Source organism: Danio aesculapii, chromosome 25, assembly GCF_903798145.1.
Source record: "Danio aesculapii chromosome 25, fDanAes4.1, whole genome shotgun sequence".
In the NCBI taxonomy this organism is placed as follows: Eukaryota; Metazoa; Chordata; class Actinopteri; order Cypriniformes; family Danionidae; genus Danio; species Danio aesculapii.
In genome coordinates, this window is record NC_079459.1 from 36,579,615 (window position 1) to 36,604,614 (window position 25,000).

Sequence of the window (25,000 nt, forward strand, 5' to 3'; positions counted from 1 at the left end):
GTTTACCCCATGATTCTGTCATCATTTACTCACTTTTTAATCATCAGTTTCTTTTGTCTGCTAAACACAAAAGAAGTTACTTTGAAAAATGCTGGAAACTGGTTTCCATTGACTTCCATTGTGTTTGATTTTCCTACTATGAATGTCAATGGTTTCCAGAGTCCAATATTAATTTAAATAAATCATCATTGTGTTCGACAGAAGAAAGAAATTCATGAAGGTTTGGAAGCACTTGTTCTTGGAGTTCAGACTGCATGACTTTAGCCCTGATCGCCGACAAGTTTTGAGAAATCGCCGACAAATGCCTGAAATCACAGGCAAATCGGTGCTCGTTCCTGTGAGTAACAATCACAGTGTGTGAACTATCAAAGACGCCATATGAGAGAATCGCCGATGAGTAGCCTACACCTGTGAGATATTTGGCATGGTGAATATCAGAATCAGAAAGATTCACACATATGAGGAATTTGTTTTCGTGACAGAACTTAAACAGTGCAACAGGATTACAGAGACAGGACAATAAACATATCATAAATATATTTAAAAAATAGTAGTGAATGCAAATATACAAATTGACAAGTGTATGTACAGCTATATTACTATATACAACGTTATATGTGCAGCTGTTATGTGCAAATTGGCATGTAAGTGTGTTGTTAAATAAGTGTATATGTGTATAAAAGTGTATAGCAAGTAGTGTAGTTGGCTCCACAACTATTATCATCAAGTGTTCATGAGATGGATTGCCTGAGGGAAGAAACTGTTTTGGGCTGTTCTGGTGCGCAGTGCTCTGTAGCGTCGACCAGAAGGTAAAAGTTCAAAGAGGCAGTGTGCTGGGTGTGAGGGGTCCAGAGTGAGAATATCTGGAGCTGTCGGCGATTCAAATCATGCCTTTTAAAATGTGTTCTGATTGACAATAACATCGGCGATCACCGACAGCCAATGAGAGAGCAGCATCCTCTAGTGTGGGAATCTGCAGGCCAGCGGGGGGTTGGGGGAGATGTTAAAAGCACTCATTTTCAGTTTATTTGGACCCAAGAATGGAGGAAAAACTAGTATAAATTTGGCAGGAGCACCCGTGTCTGTTTGACGTGTCGTCTGCACAATACCACAACCGGCTTGAAAAAGGAAACAAAAAAAGATGAGGAGAAATTGCTAATTCCCTTCAAAGCCAGATGAGCAAAATAAGCACATTTTCTACCCCACTAAAGGCTTCTTTCTCATTATACAGGTATTAACAAGATATACTACATTACCTCACGTTTTTTCCATGTCACTTCTCACGTGTGTTTGGTTGTGAGAGATGTAGTTTTCAGAAGGAAATAAAGTTGTCGGCGATTCTGTATATTGTAAAGTCATGCAGTGTGAGAGCCCCTGTCACCGATCTATCTTGCAGTGTAAACAAAGCAGCGACGAAACGCTAGCCCAGATGCAGTGTGAAAACATCTGTGACACGACTACTTTGAAAATCGTGCAGTCTGAACTCGGCATTAGAGAAAGTAAATAGTGATTGAATTTAAGTTTTGAACTATCTCTTTCAATGTATTTCATTATATTGTTTACTGATCTTCCCTACCAATAGTTTTAATTAAAACATAAAACAAATCAACACAATTTTTTGTCTAATAGATATACCTTCCAGTAGAGTTCTCTGATATACAGTGGCGCTCCAAGGACTGGACATCTGATCCATATGCAGACGAACAGCAAACTCGTAGCGTGTGTTTGGCTGGAGACCTGTTACCATCAGGGTTTGCTCAGAGCTACAGAGAGAGAAAACATGACCACTGAATACACATGCTAATCTGCTATTGAAGGAACAACCCACTTTTTGTAAAAAATAGGCTCATTTTACAGCTCCCCGAGAGTTAAACTGTTGAGTTTTATCATTATTGAATCCAGTCAGCCGATCTCCAAGTCTGGCGGGAGCAGTTTTAGCTTAGCTTAGCATAGATCATTGAATCAGATTAGACCATTAGCATCTCCAAGGTTTCCAAAGTCCAAAAGTCTAAATATATTACTTTGTGTTCAATAGAAGAAAGAAACTCGTGAAGGTTTGGAACCACTTGAGAGAGAGTAGGAGCAGTTTTAGCTTAGCTTAGCATAGATCATTGAATCAGATTAGACCATTAGCATTTTCAAGGTTTCCAGAGTCCAAAAGTCTTGCAAACATATTATTTTGTGTTCAGTACAAGAAAGAAACTCATGAAGGTTTGAAACCACTTGAGAGATAGTAGGAGCAGTCTTAGCTTAGCTTAGCATAGATCATTGAATCAGATTAGAACATTAGCATCTCCAAGGTTTCCAGATTCCAAAAGTCTTAAAAATATATTATTTTGTGTTCAATAGAAGAAAGAAACTCATGGAGGTTTGGAACCACTTGAGAGAGAGTAGGAGTGGTTTTAGCTTAGCTTAGCACAGATCATTGAATCAGATTAGACCATTAGCATCTCCAAGGTTTCCAGAGTCCAAAATTCTTTCAAACATTATTTTGTGTTTAACAGAAGAAAGAAACTCATTAAGGTTTGGAACCACTTGAGAGAGAGTAGGAGCAGTCTTAGCTTAGCTTAGCATAGATCATTGAATCAGATTAGACCATTAGCATCTCCAAGGTTTCCAGAGTCCAAATATCTTGCAAATATATTATTTTGTGTTCAATAGAAGAAAGAGACTTATGGAGGTTTGAAACCACTTGAGAGAGAGTAGGAGCAGTTTTAGCTTAGCTTAGCATAGATCACTGACAACAATTAGACCATTAGCATATCGCTCAAAAATGATCTGAGGGTTTGGATCATTTTCAAATTAAAGCTTGACTCTTCTGTAGATTCATTGTGTGTTCTAACATCGACGGAAAATAAAAAGCTGCTATTCTCTAGGCCAGGGGTAAGGAACCTATGGATCGGGATCCACATGTGGCTCTTTGACCAAAAATATGTGGCTCTCTGGCTGTCTCCCATCAATAAAAAATAAAAACTGTCACTAAAAATCAGTTTCCTATTGAAAATACAATTAAAATGACCTTTTTATTGTATATTTTTACAGCAAAATGAATAAGAATAAGAATAAAAGGACATTTCAACCAACGTGCACGTGCAGGGCTGTGGTATAACTTGAATTGGACACCAATAAAAGGTATACAACTTACATGTCTGTGGTAACCTTGCGCACATAAATTCAAACAACATTCTTGAGTGTTGATGGTGAAAAGAAACCAAATTAATTCATGGATTTGCTCGCCCTGTGATGCTTATTCATCCCTAAGGGCTCTTTAAAAAAATGCATTTGCCAAAATAAAATCAGAAATGGCTCTTTGCTGAAAAAAGGTTCCCGGCCCCTGCTCTAGGCTTATATGTAGAGGAACTATACTGTCGTTCTGGCGTAATAATCAAGGAACTTTGCTGTTGTACCATGGCTAAAGTAGCACAATGATATTACGTAGTGCATGAAAGTAGTCCCCAGCACCACACTACATTTTCACTACCAGTTAGTATCTGCATAATATCACCAGTCAAGCTTAAATAGTAAAATTATCAAAACTCATTGGTCATTTTCGAGTGAGATGCTAATGGTCTAATTAGATTCAATGATCTATGCTAAGCTAAGCTAAATGTGTACCACCAAACCCATAGAGTGTCTGAATGAATTAAAAAATGATAAAACTCAACACTCAACTAGTCAACTCTTGGGAAGCTGTAACATGAAGCTATTTTTTAAAACAGTGTTTTTATAGGAGTGTTCCCATAACTTTAGCCTTGGGCATCACTTACGTCTGGATGTAGCGTACACTGGAGGCTTCAGACGGACTGGCTGGCCCATAACGGACAGAGAAACTGACAGGTTTTCCAGAGCTGAAGGCAGGACGACCCCAGCTCAGACGCACCGCAGACGAGCTGTTAGCTTTAGCATGGGTGTGGTCTGGAGGCGGCAGAGCGGCTAAACGGCGGTTCGGTGTAGCTAATAAGAAGGAACAGATATTACAGCTTTAGTATAGAAAAATCATGCATAACAGAAAAATATTATTTCAATATTTATACATTTATTTAAATATTTAAATATTTATTTATTTCCATATTATGTGTATTACTTATATACATGTATTACTTACATATTTACTCATTTACATGTTTACTTATTTACATATTTACTCATTTACATGTTTACTTATTTACATATTTACACATTTATATTTTTAATTATTTACATATTTATTTATTTATTTATTTACTTATTTATTTACTTATTTAATTTTTTTTATTTAATTTTTTTTATTTACATTTTTACTCATTTATTTATTTATTTAAATATACATTTACTTGTTTATTTATTGGCTTACTTATTAACTTATTTACATATTTATATATTTATTTACTTATTTACATTTATACTTATTTACATATTTACTTATTTATTTATTTATTTTTTTACTTATTTAATTTTTTATTTATTTAATTGTTTATTTATTTACATTTTTACTCATTTATTTATTTAAATATATATTTACTTATTTATTTATTGGCTTACTTATTGACTTATTTACATATTTATATATTTATTTACTTATTTACATTTTTATTTATTTCCATATTTACTTATTCATATTCTTATTTATTTATTTACATTTTTACTTATTTATTTACATTTTTATTTATTTAATTATTTACATTTTTACTTATTTACATATATATTTACTTATTTATTGGCTTACTTGTTGACTTATTTACATATTTTTTTTATTTATTTACTTATACATTTACTTATTAAAATTTGTACTTATTTACATATGCACTGATTTATGTACTTAATTATTTATTTACTTATTTACATTTTACTTATTTACATATACTTATTTATTTATTTACATATTTAATTACTTATTTACTCATTTACTTACTTACATATTTATAGACTTACTTGTACACATACTTACGTTTTAATGCCATATCAGCAGCATTAGCTATATTCATGGCAACACTTGTACTAAATATTCAATATATAATTTACAATCATAACGTTTTCTTAATAACAGTGTTTTAAAACATCTAATGTACCAAAAACATGCAAATATAAACACTGATAAGTCATATTAGATCTTTCAATTTGATCAATAATAAATATTCCAAAATTTCCACAAGACACCTATTTAAACATTTCCATTAAACACAAAACACAAAATAAAAAGCTTCTCTAATATCATTTACAGATAGACAAACTATTAAAATATGCTTTATCATCAAAATATTCCTACACAACTTACAAAAAGGTTTCTCATCACTGCAAAAATGCTTTACCTGCTTCGAGTTTGTGTCTCGTTTCTAGTCCAAATATCTAGAAATTCTTAAATTAAGAAGCATTTTCTAGACAAGCAAACAATATTGTGTTGTTTCCAGAAATAATGAGTCAAAATTAAGTGAGTTTTTCACTAAAACAAGCTAAATAATTAGTTTAAGAGTTTAAATTCAGCTTAAAAACATTTTTGCAGTGTTCCCCTTTCAATAAATATGAAGGTTTAAGTCCTGATTTCAAGTAGTAACATGTGCTAAGCACTGTAAAAAAGTACAACACTTTTAATGGTAAAATGAGTGTGAACTGAAGGTACATTTGAAACTAAATGCATTTAAGTTTTGTGAACACTTACATGGACATCCGGGAGTGTTGACTGTTTGATGGGCCTGATATCCGTCTCCATTAGCACTGAACGCTAACACTTTCACATGGTACTTCACTCTGGGGCCTGCAGAACAAAATATATCATATTAACATTACAAAGAAAGTGACATCATAATGGTGCAGTACACTATATGAACACTAGGTAGAGCTGCAGGATCTGTTCCAAAGATATCAGAATATTTTAATTTATGCAAACTATGTCAACAAATATCACAAAGCATTAATGATTATAAAAGTCAATAAATAAAAAAGTCAATTGATTATGTTGTAAAAGCACGACTGTTTGTTTGCTTATATTTTCATACGCTTCAGAAAGAGTTCATGCATTAAAAAAACAGACATTTTAATTGATTTAACTGACATTTAAGGCTAAAAACATTCATCTATTTACTCATGGAGCTTTTATTTAATTAATTAACTGAATAAAATATCAAATACTGGTCATTTAAATTTGTTTACTGATATGCAAATGATCCTTTTAGGGTGTACAAACATCACAAAAATGTAACATAAAAATAAACAAATCTAAATAATAATAAATAAATAAATAAAGTGAATTATGTTATGTTATGTTATGTTATGCTTGTTTATCCAACTTTTTTCGTATTTTTGTATATCATACATTAAAGAAGCTTCATGTCTAAATGCAGATATATGTGAACCCTATCTATGGTTTACATCAGTTAAATGTAAAGAGTGTGTTTGTCCAGAGAGCTGATTGTGATCGGTGTGTGCACTTTGGGGGGTTTTGGGTTTTTCAGAATCCAGAGGTCAGAGGTCAGAGGTCACCTTCACGGGCGGTGTTCAGCTGCACAGATCGGAGCGCTTTATGAGCCGGACGCAGATAAAACTCAGGCTGAAATACGTAGGAGGAAACACGCTTTGAGATGCAACTGATGTTATATTTAATTTCTGAGAAGCTCTACAAGGAATGGTTGAAACATATGAAACCAGGTATTTTCCAGTAAAACTAAAACTAGTAAGGAAAATGTTATTTAAATTAGACCTTTTTACTGCATTTCATATAAATAAACATTTAATAAAGAAATCTAATTTAAAATCTATATAATAACTAATTAATTCATTAATATAAACTTTAAGCAAACATATCCTAATAAAAGTTTAAATGTTTACGTCTACACGGAAATCCTGATTAAATTACTCAAAGATTTTCTTAACATTTTAAGTGAATTATAATGCATTTCATATAAACTAATATTACTTATTTAGTTCTTGTATAGCGCTTTGAGAATTAAGTTTTAATGGCGCTATACAAAAATAAATGTATTATTAATTTCTAATGTAAAAATCTAATATGATATTTTTTGAATAGAGTAGCACGGTGGCTCAGTGGTTAGCACTGTGGCCTCACAGCAAGAAGGTTGCTGGTTAGAGTCCCGACTGGGTCAGTTGGTGTTTCTGTGTGGAGTTTGCATGTTCTCCCCGTGTTGGTGTGGGTTTCCTTGGTGCTCCGATTTCCCTCACAGTCCAAACACATGCACGATAGGGGAACTGATCAACTAAATTGGATGAATTAATTAATTATTGGATGAACTAAAAGAAATGAACTAAATTGGCCGTAGTGTATGAGCGTGTGTGTGAATGAGTGTGTGTATGGGTGTTTCCCATTACTGGGTTGTAGCTGGAAGGGCATCCGCTGCGTAAAACATATGCTGGAATAGTTGGCGGTTCATTCTGCTGTGGAGACCCCTGATAACTAAAGGGACAAAGCTGAAAAGAAAATCAATAAATGAATAAATGATATTTAATAAATATGATATATTCTTAGAAACATAACTTTTTCTAAAAAGCCAAATATTTCAATCTGTACTGTAATTAACTCTAAATGTTATTATTATTAGAAATTTTCAGAGAAACATTTAATTTCTTTAAAAAAAGATCAAATGTTTCCATCGATATCCAAATCAAAATTACAAATATTTCATTAAAAAACATTATTATTAAATTATGATTAAATGCCCATTTAAACATTTAGAAAGGCCAAAAATATTATTGAACTAAAAAGTTATTGAACTAATGAACTGAATGAATATATTTGCATTTATTATAGTCCAGTTGGTCAGCTGAACAGAAAACGAACCCTGACCCGAGCCGATTTGCACAGTTTTCACTCCATCAGGAGACTGAACTCAAATTTGCATGAACTTGACAAGTCCTTTGCTCTTGGGTCAGTTGTGCCCAGCTCAGATCAATCCCAGAATGCTTTGTTGGAGCAGTATTGTCCAGCTGTAGAGGCGGGGGGAGTTTCGCTCTCACGGAGCTCTGACCGACCTTAAACCCAAACACAATAGAAGACCATGGAGAGCGATGGGAAAGCCAAAAGCAGACATCTGGGCTGTGACCTCTGACCCCTGCGGGATATTAGTGACACACACAAAGCCATGGACACGCCGGACAGGCCAAGTTGATTTTAAGTTGATTTTAAAACGTAAACAAAAACTTCTTCACGGTGTGGGTTCCACTGCATATTTAAGATCTCTGAAATGCAGATTTAAGACTAATTAAGGGCCTATTTTTATACTATGGAACTTAAGACTTTGTTTTTTAAATAATTGTTTAGGGAGTTTCACCTTTATTATAATATAGGACAGTGGAGATTTCAGGCAGGAAAGTATTGGGAGCAGAGAGAGGAGAAGGACTGGCAGTAGACCTCGAATCGAACTCGGGTCGCCGCGAGCACTTCTATATGTTGGCGCACAGTACCACTAGGCTATAGGCAGCGACGTATTTAAGACTTCTTGAGATTTTTAGCCAAAAATCTGTAATACTTGATTCTAATTGGCTGACGAACATTACTAAGCTGTGCTGAAACTGATCTAAAGTTGAGTAAAACCAGCAGAGAGACGACAAACAAACATTTATACCTTATTGTGGGCCTATTACAGGTCAGCTGAATGCTGGATTCTGATTGGCTGATGGTCACTCTAAGGTGTTTTGTTATTGTTAGATAAAGGCACAGCTAAAGTAGTTCCGGCAGGTTTAGAGCGCATTGCAGCTTCATATCACTCCGCTGAATGATTAGAGTTATTACACAGCTACAACAGTCAGAAATCACATCAGAACACATCAGATAGAGGAGGAGGAGGAGATGTGGAGGACACTAGTGCTACACACAGGGGACGCTTGAGGAGGACACACACACCTGACTGATACACTCTCACACACAACATCTCAACAGTGGATTCAGCAGCGGTAATCAGCTCCCGAACAGGGAATTATTAGACACACAGATCCTGCATCATCACTCCTAATAATTCAACTGCCCGTCATCAATTACTCCTGGCATGTTTGAACTTATGTAAAATATGTAGGTTGATTCCTAAAACACTGCACATTTCTAGCTGTTTTAAAGTAAAATATAAACAAATAATTAATGTGACTTTCAAAAGAATATAAAAGAAATGCATTTATTTCCTATTAAAACACAGATATGAGTTCTGGATGACTCACTGAGCGCTGTGATGGTGTGCTGGTGGTCTTGTGGGGGCAGCTGGGTAACCGAGTCCTCTGATTGGCCGTCGGGATGAAAAGACAGCTTGAATCCTTGAATGAGAACATCACTGGGAGCCGGAAACCAGCGGACCGACACAGAGGTGCAGTTCAGAGGTTCAAGCTCAAGGTTTGGGGCAGGAGGCACTGAGGGCAGAAACAGACTTTAAATCAACTCCTGTACATGCAGATTAAACCACACTGATGTAGAGTGTGTCGAGTCTGTGGAACTGTTTTGTATTGTCCACAAGGAAAGACAAGGTTCCAGCGATTACAATGATGAAGAGGAACTATTTTGGTTCACCAAAGAACTTTCAGTTAAACTGTTCTTAAACTCTCACTTCTACTGCTCCTATAGAGTAACATTATTTAATGCCTTCAGCTGATTACTGGGAGCCCTTTTAGCTTAGCATAGATGATTGAATCAGATTAGACTGTTAGCATCTCGCTCAAAAAAAAGAAAAAGAAAAAAGTTTCTGTGCACAAAGACTGACGGAAAATTAAAAGTTTTCATTTTCTAGGTCGATATGGCTAGGAACTATACTTGTGCTATACTACGCCAACCTGATCTCACCAACTAGGATATGCTCCTGGGTTAACATCTGTGTTGATCCTGGAACAACATTCCAATCAGCCAATCAGAATTAAGGGATGGGTTTACAGTTTATGTTGAGTTTAGGCTTACGGTTAGGGTTATGCACTTCTACATGATAGTTATCCAACTATTCTTCCCCTCTGATTGTGGGAATAATTTACAGTTATGGTTGAGTTTAGGGGTAGAGAATAGGTATGGATTACATTTTTGCACAAAAATTATGTTCCAGGATCAACATGGTAATCCAAAATCATAATGTACTATACTATACCATACTAAACTATACCATACCATACTATACAATACTATACTATCCCATACTAAACTATACCATAGCATACTATACAATACTATCCCATACTATACCATACCATACCATACTATACTATACCATACTAAACTATACCATACCATACTATACAATACTATACTATCCCATACTAAACTATACCATAGCATACCATACCATACTATCCCATACTATACCATACCATACCATACTATACTATACCATACTATACTATACTTTACAACACTAAACTAAACTAAACCAAACCATACCATACTATACCATACTATACTATACTATCCCATACTATACTATACTATACTGCACTATACTATGCTATACTATACCATACCATACTATACTGTACCATACCATACCATACTATACTATACCATACCATACCATCCCATCCCATACTATACCATACTGTACTATACTATACCATGCTATACTATACTATACCGTACCGTACCATACCATACCATACCATACCATACCATACCATACCATACTATACTATACTATACTATACTATACTATACTTTACTATACTATACTATACTATACTATACTATACTATACTATACTATACTATACTATACTGTACCGTACTGTACTATACCATACCATACCGTACCATACCGTACCATACCGTACCGTACCGTACCATACCATACCATACCATACCATACCATACTACACTATGTGTAATAATCAAGAAACTTTCCAGCTGGCACAATTATTATTTTTTGTCAGTCTTAGTACACAATGTAACTACAGAAGAGTCTAGCTTTAAATAGGAAAATTATAGAAAATTTTGGTCATTTTTTAGCAAGATAGTAAGGGTCTAATCGGAGTCAATGATCTATGCTAAGCTAAGCTAAAAGTGTTCCTACCAGGCATGGAGATTGGCTGAACAGATTAAAAATGGTCAAACTAAATTCCAGATGAGATGTAAAAAGAGACTAGTTTTAAGAAAAAGTGTTGTGTTTCTTTAAAGGAGTATATAGAGGAGTAGTTCACTTCCAGAATGAAAATTGTCATCATTTACTCCATTTGTTCCTAACATTCAGTTTCCTTAATCTAAACACACACAAAAAAAGGACATTTTGAAGAAAGTTGGTCTCCCAACAGTTGATCTTCCCCACTGACTTTCATAGTAAGATAAAAATACTAGGTAAGACAATGGTGATGATCAACTGGAAATGAAACTCAATAGTGACCAATCATTTTGAAGGAGAACTACTCATTCAAAAAGCTCAACTTTTATAATCTATTGGAACTTTCTTTCATTTAAAACCTGAAAAGCTTCCACTGAAGTTCTTAATGAAGCTTTCAGAATACCTCAGCAATTGCACAGCAACAAAAGATTTGGTATTCTGGAAGTGAGATCTGCATGGTCAGATGTTCTTAAGAAGAAATTGAGTTTTATTTAAAGCTGCTTTTAGAAATGCTCCGACAATCCCCATGAAGCCACTGAAGTGGGCAGCTCTGACCGTGACAGATGCCTTTGGCTTTCAGGACTGGCTTTGTTCCGGCATTACGTTTGTTACTCAATGACCCTTGACCTGAGCTGTCAGTTAGGAGCTGAGGGACGGCTCAGTTTCGGGTCATAAAGGGAACGCTTCAGGCGACCTAAAGAATAGACCTGTTTCAGAAAGACCCGTGTGTGGAGAAGGTGACGGGGGCCCCCTTTATTTTCCCTTTTCTAATGGATATTTGCTAAACCGGATCTTTGTGTTATGTTTAGTTAGACGGACAGAGATTGATTTCTACCTTGGACAAACTCATCATGAACTTGTCTGGGTGAAAACAGAAAGAGATTTGGGATGGAAAATGGTCAAAATGGGGAAAAGTGACTTTGACGGTCAACAGATTCAGGAGTGAAGATCTTAAAAACTGAAATCAACATCATTAAACTAAACACTGATTCAGGTCCTACCAGACTTTAGGCTTCAGAATAAGACTCTATGTATTGGGAAGTGTAGTTGGGTGGAAGCAATACAGCCACGATTATAGCCCGAAATAAACTGCTCTCACCTGTGGCGCTGGATGTTTTGGGAGTTCGATGGGAGCTCCAGGCGGATGGTTGGCTCCAGCCAACTCGGGTTGACACAGACATCCGGATCAGATAAATGGTATCAGGTTGCAGATCTTGCAGGAGGTACTGGGTGCCGTTCTCACTCGAGACAGGCAGCTCAATTGAGTTTACCTGCTCATCTGTAGCTGTACGGTAAGACAGACGATACGCAGACACACGTCCACGGCTGAGTTTTGGAGGAAGAGGCTGCCAGGACACCAGGATATCCGTAGGGCTGCGACTCGTAAGGCTCAACTCAGGGGTGCGGAGGGGAACTATGGACAAATCAAGTTATGTGGTCAAGAACACTTCAGGAAGGTTTGTTGCACTTCGGGGCAACATTTGGAAATGGTCTAGAATAGGGTTTCTGAATTAAGCTAAACTTGAGGTCCACTTTCCTGCAGGGTTTAAATTAGGCTGGGCAACTCTAGCCCCCATGATCCACTTTGCTCAAGGTTTTAGATTAGGACTAGGCAATTCTGGCCCTCGCGATACACTTTCCTGTAGGTTTTAGAACAGGACTAGGCAATTCTGGGCCTCGTGATACACTTTCCTGCAGGTTTTAGAACAGGACTAGGCAATTCTGGCCCTCGTGATACACTTTCCTGCAGGTTTTAGAACAGGACTAGGCAATTCTGGCCCTCGTGATACACTTTCCTGCAGGTTTTAGAACAGGACTAGGCAATTCTGGCCCTCGTGATACACTTTCCTGCAGGTTTTAGATAAGGACTGGGTAACTGTGACACACATAAGATACACTTTCTTGTTGAGTTTTAGATCAAGACTCTCAAGATACACTTTCCTGCAGATTTTGGATTAGGTGTGGGAAACTGTGGCTTGATACACTTTCTTTTAGAGGTTTAGATCAAGAATGGGTGATTCTAACCCTCAAGGTACAGTTTCTTGTAGAATTTTAGATCATGGCTGGGTAACTGGCTCTCAAAATACACTTTCCTTCAGGTTTTAGATCAGGACTGGGAAATTCTAGCTCTTGCAGGTTTTAAATCAGGACTGGGCAACTATGGTGATAGAGATTAACTTTCTTGTAGAGTTTTAATCAGGACTAGCAAATTCTAGTCCTCGAGATACACTTTCCTGCAGGACTAGGAAAACATGGCCCTCGAAATCCACGTTCGTGTAACGTTTTAAACCAAGACTGGGTACTTCTGGTTCTCAATATCCACTTTATTGTGGGTTTTAGCACTGGGTAACTGTGGCCCTTGAGAAACACTTTCTTATAGAGTTTAAATCAGAACCGGGCAATTCTGGCCTTTAAAATCCACACTTCTGCAGTGTTTATATCAGAGCCGGGCAACTGCTAATCAAATGCACCTGAACATCTTAATGTTTTCAGCATTACAAGAAAGCTACAGATTGGTAAGTTTGATCAAGGATGAAGTTAAACTATATAGATTTTAAGGGCAACAGTTGTCTCTGTCCTGGTCTATGACCATCTGAACTATCTCTAACTTCCTAGTGATCCTGAACATCTTGTATTAGGTGTTTTCAGATTGTCGTCTCTGTAGGAAAATGGACCAGTGATGAGAACCCATTGTATATAATAATAAAGTGCTCACCATCCTCTAGTGTGTGCCTTGTGACCTGCTCCGACATGCGACTGGCACCCATCGCCATGTAGGCCACGATATAAAACGTGTAGTTTCGCGCTGGCTCCAGATCGTCCACAATGTGGCTGGTTGTGTCATTCCCGATCACAGCCTGATACTCTTCATTGTTTAGACCTGAGTGTACAGACAATCCCATTTTGGGTTCAATCAAGACCTCAAATTAGATTACAGGTGCAGACACATTGGGAATATTCTAGCAGGTCAAGTTTATATTTGTTTTGGGATACAACTAGACTTGCATGCACCAGCTTGGAACTCACCCTCAGACTTCATGTAGTGTATGGAGTAGGCGATGACTTTATTTGCGTTGTATTGTGGTCTTTCCCACGCCAGTAAGATGGCTGAGCTTGAGATGGTTTCCGCATGGATGTTACGTGGAGCACTGGGACGGTTCTCTGACTGTACCACGATGAGACGGGATGTGGACACAACTGAGCCCTGTGAGTTTTCAGCCAGGCACTGGTAAAAGGCGTCGTCCTCTGGAATGATCTGGGTTATCACGAGTTTACTGGCACACAATGAAGAAATATATGTCAGTAACAGAACAGACTGTAGCAGTTTCCATCAACCTATTTTAATGCAATTTATGGAATAACTGCGTAAAGAAAATGCAAGATGGACATACATTTTGATAATGTGCACAACTTAGTAGGATAATCTTTTTATCTGATGAGAATAAATATGCATTAACTATAATAGAAACACATTTATTTTAAAAGGTCATGTGATTAAAAGATCTGAAATGTTGTTTTGCTGATTGTAAAAGCCTCAGCCATCAGTCCGTCATCACAGTGCTTCAGTATTATTCTTCTTCTGTTATCATTCCCTCCAGAACTGTCTTGAGCATCTGTCTGTTGTAGTGTCTGGATGGTTTAATGACATTAATTGCATAAGACACAAAACTTTACTTAGATATTCGGATACTCATATGCTTGCAAAGACTGCTATAAGCAATGAGAAGAAACATAGGAAACACTTTCAACAGAGTTCGAAGAGGTCATGGACAACATACTGAAGTGGGTCAGTTTCTGCTGACAATAAAGGCAGAAATTGGTCCAGATGACACTTCTGACCAACTATTACAATCGGAAACTGTAAGCGTGGGAGCGTCATCTTCAGAAAAAGATATTCTTTGCCAACTAGGAGCTATGACCTTGGAGGACAAGACTCCTGGAGTACAGCCTAACTGCTGATGTAATAAAAGAAAAGCTTTGCTATGGTTGTATTTAAATATATCACCCTAGAGAGTGAACACAAAGGGATTTCTTCTATGTATTAACAGATATACTCACGTATATCAAACGTTAGATATTCTCAAGTATATCAAACACCAATTGCTACTTTTCTGTGTATTTACTGAAAGGGATTTCTATGTAATAACAGATATTAGTATATCAGACTTAAAACATTAAAGGCATGCCTGTATTCAAGGCTGGAATACTGTATAAAAGGCTGGTGCAGACACACCGGCAGTGCGCTTAGACTGACTTCTGCATACTGAATGTCTTAGGCCCTTTATTCTCAACAGAGGATCAAGTAAAGGATTTTGTTTTGTTTTTGTGATTGTGTTATTCTTCTTTTTCACTGGATTTATTTTATTAATAAAGTATATTTAGTTAATTTTCTCCACTGGAGTGGACATTGGCTTCATTTGCAGAACCCATCAAGAGACATTGTGTGGTAAGGTATGAATCTAATTTATTCCTTGAACAACATTACAATATAAGGTCCTAAACAAAACTCTAGCTAAGATATATAGCCAAGAGAGGATTCTGGTTTCTTTAGTTAATTAGGGTATTAAATAAAGACATCAGTACACTGTGCTCCCAAAGAGCATCTCCCACCACCAAAAGCCACCGCATTCATTGCGTTTCATCTTTGTCTTCTGACGCGCAGCTCTAGGTTCAGTTGAGGTATTGATCTGGACTTACTTGTTGTACATCTTTGTGCGCCCGTTGGATCGGATCACCTCTCCGTTCTTAAACCAGGTGATTTGGGGCACTGGTGTACCTTCAGCCTGACAGCTGAAACGGGCCGTCCCGGCTCGGGGTCGAGTCTGACTCTCTGGTTTCTCCACCAAAGAAGGAGGAACTGCGAAAGATGAGTGAAAACATGAGAGAATAAATACACGAGGAGGACAAAGATTTAAGGCACATTCACATCAAGGTAATTAACGTTAAAACTTTGGTATGAAGTGGAGTTATCTGTTATATTTATCCCTAAAATGAGCATTCATGATGGTGTGGGTGCTAATATACTTAAAATGATCAGCCTTCATGTGTGAATGCGAATAAGGTCATTACTACAATAATTCATTCAAGATATGAGAGCTAATATAGTTATGACAGATATTATCTTTGTGGGAATGCAAATATAGTTATCGTTAAAGTAATCATTATTGATATGAGTGCTAATATGGGTAAAGCTATCATTCATTCATTGTCTTTTCAGCTTAGTCACTTTATTAATCTGGCATCGCCACAATGGAATGAACCGCCAAATTATCCAGCATATGTTTTACACAGTGAATGCCCTTCCAGCTGCAACTCATCACCGGGAAACACCCATACACACATTCACACTCATACACTACGAACAATTTAGCCTACCCAATTCCACTGTACCGCATGTCTTTGGACTGTGGGGGAAACCGGAGCACCCGGAGGAAACCCACGCGAACGCAGGGAGGACATGCAAACTCCACACAGAAATGACCACTGACCTAGCTGAGGCTCAAAGCAGGGACCTTCTTGCTCTGAGGTGATTGTGCTACCCACTGCAACACCCTGCTGTCCCGCATAAATCTATAGATCAATCTAATTAATTCTAAAAATATAATTTGTGATGTGAACACTAATATTGTTATTGCTCATTTCATCATTCGAGGTAAATAAATACATAAATGGGTAGATACATCTAATTTACCCATCGCTAAAAGAATCATTCTTGGAGCTAATTATTATTTCAGTTTTTGCTAATGTTTTCATTCTTTGTGTGCATGTTATTTGTTATTTTTCTTGATGTAAGCACTAATGTAAAGCTATCATTCTTAGTGTAAACGCCAATACGGTTATCATACCGTATCATATATTTTTATTTAATGCCATGTCGGCAACAAAGGCTATACTCATGGCAAAATCATTTCACTAATAGATATACAATAAAAAAAAACACTAAGAAATGAATACATGAATTAGATATGTTATTAGATATGTTATAAGTTAGATATAATATTTTAATGTTAATAGCAGTAACATTAACAGTCCAGTAGAGTGTGTTTTCTCAATATGGTTATAGCGAGGTGTGAATGCTGCTATACTTTCGGCTAAGCGCTTGTTATTCAATATATTTATGTGAACCAGCTTTAATGCTGTGTGGCATGTCTCTTACGGAGTACGGTGAGGTTTCCGGCCGCTGTGGTGTAGTTTCGTGTTCCCGGTGTCGTAGCGCGGCACACATACGTCCCGCTATGGTGCGCTTTAACAGCAGAGATCATCAGGTTCCCGTTTCCCAGAACTCTTGCTGCAGAAACATCTATGGGCTTCGAGTCTGCACGGCTCCAGGACACGAGCGGCCGAGGGTTTCCTTCAGCCAAACATTCCAGAACCACCGGCCGATGCAGAGCCGTGCTGATGTTCTGAGGGCCCGCAATGATGAGTGGCTTCAGGAGATGCCTCGGACCCCCCGCTGCACAGAAAACATGCATATTTAAAAGAAAAGTTCTTACAAATTCAATAATATACCCTTATTTGGGTTCTTCTGGTGAACACAAAGTAATATATTTTAACATATCTGCTGTATTTACCTTTGTTAAGGAGACCTATTGAGATGCATGTGAGGTTACAGTTCAAAACAGCACACTAATAATGCTCTCTACTAGGGATGTCAATTTCTACAAACTCCCGTGATCGATGATCATTTAAATTAACCATCAATTTATCGATTATTTGCTAATCACCACTCCATCATAAACACAATAAAGTTTTGAATGATTTGATATATTCAACTAGACTAACAATCCACCCAAGCCGTTTCCATTCGGAGAATTACACTCATAATAGCTTAGTCCTTATAATCGATCTGTTTATAAAATACACATGAAGCTAGGCACTATGATCAAGGCTAAATGAGCCGAATATGGAATGCATTATGATCAGGGCTTGACATTAACTTTTTTTGATCACCAGACACTGTGGCTAGTAGTTTTCCAACATTACTAGCCACTCTGCATTTTAACTAGCCACAATTTTATTGTTGGGAAAATATATATTAGATGCATGATATATTTGACTTTGACATGCTAAAATGACTTGATTTAGATGTTGTGTTATGTCCACATGCCTCCTCATTCATTCATGTATGCTGTGTACGAGCTTGCTCAGTGAGCATGAGCACATGGGTCATGGTTTCATAGTGTTGTATTACAATTCGTTTTTATTTCACAGGACTTTTCAGAGCTCAAAGGATTTACCAAATTAATCTAATTAACTATTTCTACACAATTTTTAAATGATGTGTCAAAACAAGCAAAATATAGCTGGATACTATACTTTTTATTTAACAAAACATTTCTTTAAAAAAAAAAACAGTTGACACCAGTTAACTACACTTAAATTGGAAGTTAATATCCTATATCCTATTTCAATAATGGTTAAAGCGAAAGCAACCAGTGATGCTTACAAAAAGACCAATCTGGAGCTCTGGAAAGCAGCAAGACCGTGTGTGCATGTTCATCACTTTTTATCTAGTCTATTTGAAAGAGAACCGATCACACCAGTTGCGTTTCCAGGCACGGTTGTTTCCTTTACATTTCATTTACATTTAGTCATTTAGCAGAGAACCGATCACACCAGTTGCGTTTCCAGGCACGGTTGTTTCCTTTACATTTCATTTACATTTAGTCATTTAGCAGACGCTTTTATCCAAAGCGACTTACAAATGAGGAGAAGGAAGCAATTTACACAACTATAAGAGCAGCAGTGAACAAGTGCTATAGACAAGTTTCAGGTGTGTAAAGTCTAAGAAGCAAAGCATTAGTAATGTGTGTTTTTTTTTGAGAGAGAGAGAGAGTACAGTTAGTGGTATAGCCAGAGAGTCAGTTACAGATTAGGAAGGAAAGTGGAGACTAAACAGTTGCGTTTTTAATCGTTTCTTGAAGACAGCAAGTGACTCTGCTGTTCTGATGTAGTTAGGGAGTTCATTCCACCAACTGGGCAGATTGAATGTGAGAGTTCGGGAAAGTGATTTCTTCCCTCTTTGGGATGGAACCACGAGGCGACGTTCATTCACAGAACGCAAGTTTCTGGAGGGCACATACATCTGCAGAAGTGAGAGCAGATACGAAGGAGCAGAGCCAGAGGTCGCTTTGTAAGCAAACATCAGAGCTTTGAATTTGATGCGGGCAGCAACTGGCAGCCAGTGCAAACGGGTGAGTAGCGGAGTGACATGTGCTCTTTTGGGTTCATCAAAGACCACTCGTGCTGCTGCGTTCTGAAGCAAGCAAGGGAACGGGAGCGCGCACAAGTGTTAAACTGTCGAGTGCATCACATCAGCTGTTGGCGTGAGTGATCATCCTCTCATTCGGTATTTATCTGGCTTTCTTTTGCCCGCACGAACAAAATTATATTTGTCAGTCGTGCTGCTTCTCGATTCTAAGATCGCATTTGCACGAATATTAGGCCTTCCTAATTGTCGAAAACTGCTTTTAAGAAAACTACAATTTGAAAATCATCTTCAACCAGAAAGTGGCTAGTGGAGGTGTCTGTCTAACCCGCCTCAGCTAAAATCTACTCGCATTTGGTGGGTTGGCGGGTGTTAATGTAAAGCCCTGATTATGATCATTGCATAATAATCACAGCAAAAAAAGCTAAGCTAAATATTCACAGTTTCAGAGTAGCCTATGTTAAACTTCTCACTGTTTATGACAAAATCATCAATTAAATGAAGTATTTTGACCACAATGAGGCTTAACAAACTATTCACAGAATAATGAGAGAACTCAGAAACTCATCAACACCTTAATATTTTAGAGAAAGCAGTCAGAGTTTGCATAACTAAAGATTATCCATGTGCAACCCACCCATAATTAAATATAACGCAGCCTATTTTTTGATGACCTGACCCGCTTATTAACGGCATCACCCGTGGACATAACCGAGATCCACACATAACGGTGGCCTGACAATATGCAATGCCCAGAGAGTGACTCCATAAAGTAATATAAACTGCACACAGTTGATTATGTAATGTGTAAAGTTGTAGACGTATGACTTATATTTTGAATGTCTACGCTTAATCGGTCATCGATAAGGTCTATCGATTAAAGGCTTATCAACAATTAATCAATGATCGAGTAATCGTTAACATCCCTATTCTCTCTACCTCTCTGAAACTTGAGGCTTTGATCCTAATTATGGCGTTTTGGTGACTGTCGCTTTAAATTCAAATGAGATTATGATGCTAATTTTTAAAAAGAGGGCGGGGCTACAAACACCTGTCCATCACCATAATGACAGATTGGAAACAGGACTACTGTTATCTGTGTAATCCCTTCTTTTACTCCTCTGAAATGATCATTAAAGCGCAAACCAGGGATGAGGATCAGCTCGGCCTCTCGACTCGTCACTCGACTGACTGCGTTTGCAGCGACGCAGCGATATTTCCCAGCATCCCTCATTGTCACATTGCGAATCTGCAGGACTCCATTTGGCAAAACAGTGATTCTGAAACAAAGACGACGACATTAAACTCAGCATGTTTATTAGTGCTGTCAGATAACGAATAACATCTCAAATAAAAGCTTAAATGACAGCACGGGGGCGGCACGGTGGCTCAGTGGTTAGCAATGCCGCCTCACAGTAAGAAGGTCGCTGGTTCGAGTTCCGGCTGGTCAGTTGGTGTCTGTGTGGAGTTTGCATGTTCTCCCCGTGTTGGCGTGGGTTTCCTCCTGGTGTTTCGCCCACAGTCCAAACACATGTGCTATAGGGGAATTGATTAACTAAACTGGCCGTAGTGTATGAGTGTGTGTGTGTGTGTGTGTGTGTGTGTGTGTGTGTGTGTGTGTGTGTGTGTGTGTGTGTGTGTGTGTGTGTGTGTGAATAAGTGTGTATGGGTGTTTCCCAGTACTGGTTGCAGCTGGAAGGGCATCTGTATGTGTAAAACATATGCTGGAATAGTTGGCGGTTCATGCCACTGTGGCGACCCCTGATGAATAAAGGGACTAAGCCGAAAGGAAAATGAATGAATGAATGATGTTAGCACATAATATTTTACTAGTTATTTTGCGAGATGCTAGAATTCAGCTTAAATTGTATCATAAAAGCTTAATTAGTTAAACGTTGGGTTAAAATTTGGCCAACACATGCACGCACACACACAGACAGACACAAACACACACACAGGCGCATGCACACACACATTTACTTTATAGAGCACCTTTAAACAGCACTTGGGAAATAATCTAAAAATAACTTAACGTTCACCGAATTATTTAAATGTAAATGCGTCATACATGTATATACAAACTTATTGTGGACGAATTTTTTCACAATAGATCATTTGAGAGCACTGATCTTTGCATAAATATGATTAATCATTGAAGAATCATGCTTTAATTGTGATGAAGTGTTTGTGGATTATTGCGCACCTGTCTGAATCCTGAGGTAGAGATCTTTGGTTTATTTCCCAGCTGATATCCGCTGGAGACCTTTCAACAGCGCAGGAGAATCTGGCCACAGAGCCAAGCCGGAGCTCCAGTCGGACGGGCTGAGCAGAAAACACCAACACTCCTGCGCAGAAAACATAGAGGAATGAGCCGAAAATGAGCAAAATCTCATTTAAAGACTGTATATGAAAATAGATATAGATTATATATATATAGAGAGAGAGAAAATGGATTCAGAAATTAGCCGAAATAAAATAAGATTCACCTTTACAGTAAATTTCAGTTAGTTTTTAAGGCAACATTTTTTTTTTGCCAAATACAGTATATTAATTAACATGTTGTGCAGATACAATATCATATACATAAAAAGTAACACACTGTTCTGCTTTTTCACAATTAAGAACTAATGACCATAAAAACAGTTTAGTTATTAAAAATACCAGAGCAAATGTAAACGATAAAAATAAATAGTTATTGAAAAATAATAAAAACAATATTAAAAAAATTAAAATAAATATTCCTCTTCTGCTTTAACATCAACAGTATCAATACAATTCTTGTCAAGGCAACATTTCTCACTTTAATTTAGTCTAACCCAATAAAGTAAAAATAAATAAGTTTATATTTATAGATATTAACTTATTAATAAAAATGTCAAAATAACACAAAAATCTGCTCAAAAAATATAACAAAAATATCTGATATACTGAAAATCATTTAAAAAACATCTTTATTAATATAAATATATTTAATAAAGTATAATAAATATAATAATACACTATAATATAAATGACAAAAAAAAACTACAAAATTGCAACAACAAATAAAATAAACTGAAAACTGGAAGAGTAAAAATAAATCAAAATATTTCAATCAAAATATAAATATTTTTAAATATTACTAAAGATATAGCACTATACATGTAGAGATTTTATTTAACATTTAAATATGAATAAGTTAAATTATAATATAAGTAAAATAGCGATAAAATAACAACAAAATTGCTGCAGCTTCAATAGCATACAATAAGCACACATTTTGAAATTAAAAAATTATATAATATAATATAATATAAAATAACATAACATAACATAACATAATATAATATAATATAACATAATATAATATAAAATAAAATAATATAATATAATATAATATAATATATTATAATATAATATAATATAATATAATATAATATAATATAATATAATATAAAATAATATAATATAATATAATATAATATAATATAATATAATATAATATAACATAATATAATATAAAATAAAATAAAATAATATAATATAATATAATATAATATAAATAATAATATAATATAAATAATATAATATAATATAATATAATAAAAAATAATATAATATAAAATAATATAATATAATATAAAATAATATAATATAATATAATATAATATAATATAATATAATATAATATAATATAATATAATATAAAATAATATAATATAATATAATATAATATAAAATAATATAATATAATATAATATAATATAATATAATATAATATAAAATAATATAATATAATATAATATAATATAATATAATATAACATAACATAATATATAATATAAAATAATATAATATAATATAATATAATATAATATAATATAATATAATATAATATAATATAACATAACATAATATATAATATAATATAATATAATATAATATAATATAATATAATATAATATAATATAATATAATATAATATAATATAATATAATATAAAATAATATAATATAATATAATATAATATAACATAACATAATATATAATATAATATAATATAATATAACATAACATATAATATAATATAATATAAAATAATATAATATAATATAATATAATATAATATAAAATAATATAATATAATATAAAATAATATAATATAATATAATATAATATAATATAATATAATATAATATAATATAATATAATATAATATAATATAATATAATATAATATAATATAATATAACATAACACAACATAACATAGCATAGCATAGCATAACATAATATAGGGCGACGCGCTGGCTCAGTGGTCAGCACTGTGGCCAAGAAGGTCGCTGGTTCTATACTATACTATACTATACTATACTATACTATACTATACTATACTATACTATACTATACTATAACATAATAATTCCTCAATGATACAAAATAATACTGGTTCACCAATGGCATAAGACCTTTACAGATATTAAAAAACAACAATAAAAACAACAAACATACTAAAAAACATCACAATTTAAACAAAAAATATGACAGACCGTCATTTAGCAGCTAAATAATCCATTATAATCTTTAAAGGTAATCTAAATATTTATATTTATTGTACAAACAGGCCAGTTCTCTTCAACCCACATCAATATCAATGGAGAAAGTTCTGAGCTTTGTCTCCTAAAATCAATGTAATTCCTCCTAAAACTAATGAGGTTACGAACAGAGAAATCCTGCATAATCAATAATGAAGATAATAAGACTAAACTGTCGTCTATTAATGATCCTCTTCCTCTTTTATATTCATTCAGTCATTTAACCAATAAAAAACGGTTTATTCAATGAACTACAAACACAAACTGCACATCAATAAGCAACACTTCGAGAGTAAACTCATTTGTGTGAGTCCTACAGCTCTCCAATCTGATCTGATCTGTGATTGGCTGTGTGTTAGAGGCCAGAGATCACTTCAGCCAATCATAAACAGATCAATGAATCAATCGACCAATGACAGTGAGTAATGAGCAGCCAATCAATGAGGCTCTGGTTTGAAATGAGTGTCTTATAAAGCAGCTCATATTATCATGTGGAAATCATGTTTTACACACTGATAAAGTCACTTTGTGGAGCTGTAAATGAAACAACAACAAACAAGAGAATTATTGGAGTCCAGGAAAATAAAACTAAAAAAACCTAACGTTTAATTCAAGGCATTACGTGCAGTTGTGTGCAATTGTCTGTGCAGTTTATAAGACTTTTTTGTAAAAATGGTTTCTATAATATAATATAATATAATTTATATAATATAATATAATATAATATAATATAATATAATATAATATAATATAATATAGTATAATATAATATAATATAGTATAATATAATATAGTATAGTATAATATAATATAGTATAATATAGTATAATATAATATAGTATAATATAATATAATATAATATAATATAATGTAGTATAATATAATATTATATAATGTAGTATAATATAATATAATATAATATAATATAATATAGTATAATATAATATAATATAATATAATATAATATAATATAATATAATATAATATAATATAGTATAATATAATATAATATAGTATAGTATAGTATAGTATAATATAATATAATATAATATAATATAATATAATATAATATAATATAGTATAATATAATATAATATAATATAATATAATATAGTATAATATAATATAATATAATATAGTATAATATAGTATAATATAGTATAATATAATATAGTATAATATAATATAATATAATATAATATAATATAATATAGTAT

At 34.6% G+C, this 25,000-nt stretch overlaps 1 protein-coding gene across 1 annotated transcript in view; it reads right to left on the reverse strand.

The window, feature by feature from the left end:
* prtgb (protogenin homolog b (Gallus gallus)) overlaps positions 1-25,000 on the reverse strand; it is a 40,582-nt gene that overhangs the window by 3,911 nt on the left and 11,671 nt on the right. Inside the window, exons 3-13 of the mRNA XM_056451546.1 lie at positions 21,415-21,556; positions 20,358-20,491; positions 17,160-17,456; positions 15,701-15,860; positions 14,030-14,277; positions 13,719-13,883; positions 12,102-12,416; positions 9,139-9,324; positions 5,636-5,731; positions 3,768-3,954; positions 1,636-1,763 (exon numbers count right to left, since the gene is read on the reverse strand). Coding sequence (XP_056307521.1) covers positions 1,636-1,763; positions 3,768-3,954; positions 5,636-5,731; positions 9,139-9,324; positions 12,102-12,416; positions 13,719-13,883; positions 14,030-14,277; positions 15,701-15,860; positions 17,160-17,456; positions 20,358-20,491; positions 21,415-21,556 — 2,058 coding nt within the window. The remainder of the gene's footprint in view (positions 1-1,635; positions 1,764-3,767; positions 3,955-5,635; positions 5,732-9,138; positions 9,325-12,101; positions 12,417-13,718; positions 13,884-14,029; positions 14,278-15,700; positions 15,861-17,159; positions 17,457-20,357; positions 20,492-21,414; positions 21,557-25,000) is intronic.